The following is a 1,453-nucleotide window of genomic DNA, read 5'->3' as shown; positions in this document are numbered from 1 at the left end:
ATCCAAAGGTCCGTTACCCCAGTACCACCAACACGATGAGTTTACTCGTATTAGTCGTATGCGTTTGTCCGTTCAATTTCTTGTTTTAGTGTTTTAATGTGAGGTATAGGTACTGTACACATTATTCATATTTTATTTAAACAATGCCGAAAGAAAAAGAAACAGTTGCGGGCCGTTTGCAAAATTTTGTGGAGGAATTTACGTCAAAATGTTCAAATTCCAATCTAAGAACACATATTAAAGTAAGCACAGCAAATTTGTGTTCATTAGAACCAACCTTGTGTTACTAGCTTATGTATAGTAATTAGAGTAGGTAACACTAGTATAGACAGTGTTAAAGTGTTATTTATAATAATTCATATTTGTGTTTGACAATGTAGTAAAATATTACAGTCCAAAAATATATTTAATAATATATCGCATTAAAATTAAAATATTATAAAAATTCCATCATACAAATACAAATAATATTTTTAGCTTTATGTTTGATTATAATAGATCAAGTTAATTTAAATTTAACATTAGAGCTAACAACATAAGTTTTGTTCTTGTGAATGCAAACTTGCTAGGTATGTTTAAAAGAGAGAGAAAACAAATGTCAAATAGTGCGCTGACTTCATCCTAATATTTAATGTTTTTATATAGCTTATACATCCCAACGACTTGGATAATTTTAATAACAGTGCAAAGAAAAGGTCAAACAACAATTTAAATCAATGCAGTAAACAATATAAGATAGAAGAAGTTGGGAAAATATCTGTGAAAAAGTTAACTCAAGCTGAATTTGATGCTGCAAATTTGCAGCTTATAGTTAGTACGGTGTCTCCTTTTTCTTTTATAGAGCACCCTGCATTTTTAAGATACTGTAAAATTACTTGCAATAAAGTTCCTGTTTCAAGAAGAACATTAATGCGCAATGTTCAATGCATTTATAAACAAATGATTTCACAAATAATAAATGACTTGGAAAACATAAAATATGTGTGCTTAACAGCTGGTTGTTGGAGTATATTTCACAGGTTAGATCATTCAAAATAATTGTATTTTGTTTTTGTATATTATATTCATTAATTTTTATTATTTTAGATCATATATAGGCTTTACTGTACATTGGATTGATCCTCTAACGTTGCATCGACATTCTAAAGGTCAAAGGACTTGCTTGCAGAAGAATGATTGGTAGACCTACATATAATAATATTGCAGAAGCTATTGATAAAATTCTTAATGAATTTGAAATTAATAAAAAAACTACTCTTATAGTTACAGACAATGCTGCAAACTTTGTTAAAGCTTTTAGGTATTATTTAATTATTTAAATTATTTAGTATTAATTGTTATAACTTAATAGTTAGATGATGCTACACCCGCATGTGTTGTCTTTGTCTTACTAACGTGAAACATTGTAAATTTAGAGACTGTAGAGTTGTTAGTTTTAATATTACAGTAAATT

General features: G+C 28.1%; 1 protein-coding gene across 1 annotated transcript; it reads left to right on the top strand.

Annotated features, from left to right (window-relative positions):
* The first annotated feature begins 18 nt into the window (after window positions 1-18).
* Window positions 19-1,442, top strand: LOC115034791. Its single transcript, XM_029492248.1, has 3 exons — window positions 19-242; window positions 646-1,019; window positions 1,087-1,442. Exons 1-3 carry the CDS (start codon window positions 144-146, stop codon window positions 1,181-1,183), a joined length of 570 nt encoding a protein of 189 aa, XP_029348108.1. The 5' UTR covers window positions 19-143; the 3' UTR covers window positions 1,184-1,442.
* Window positions 1,443-1,453: the final 11 nt, after the last annotated feature.

Source organism: Acyrthosiphon pisum, unplaced genomic scaffold, assembly GCF_005508785.2.
Source record: "Acyrthosiphon pisum isolate AL4f unplaced genomic scaffold, pea_aphid_22Mar2018_4r6ur Scaffold_21096;HRSCAF=23014, whole genome shotgun sequence".
Taxonomy (NCBI): domain Eukaryota; kingdom Metazoa; phylum Arthropoda; class Insecta; order Hemiptera; family Aphididae; genus Acyrthosiphon; species Acyrthosiphon pisum.
This window is presented reverse-complemented; position numbering and strand designations above follow the sequence as displayed.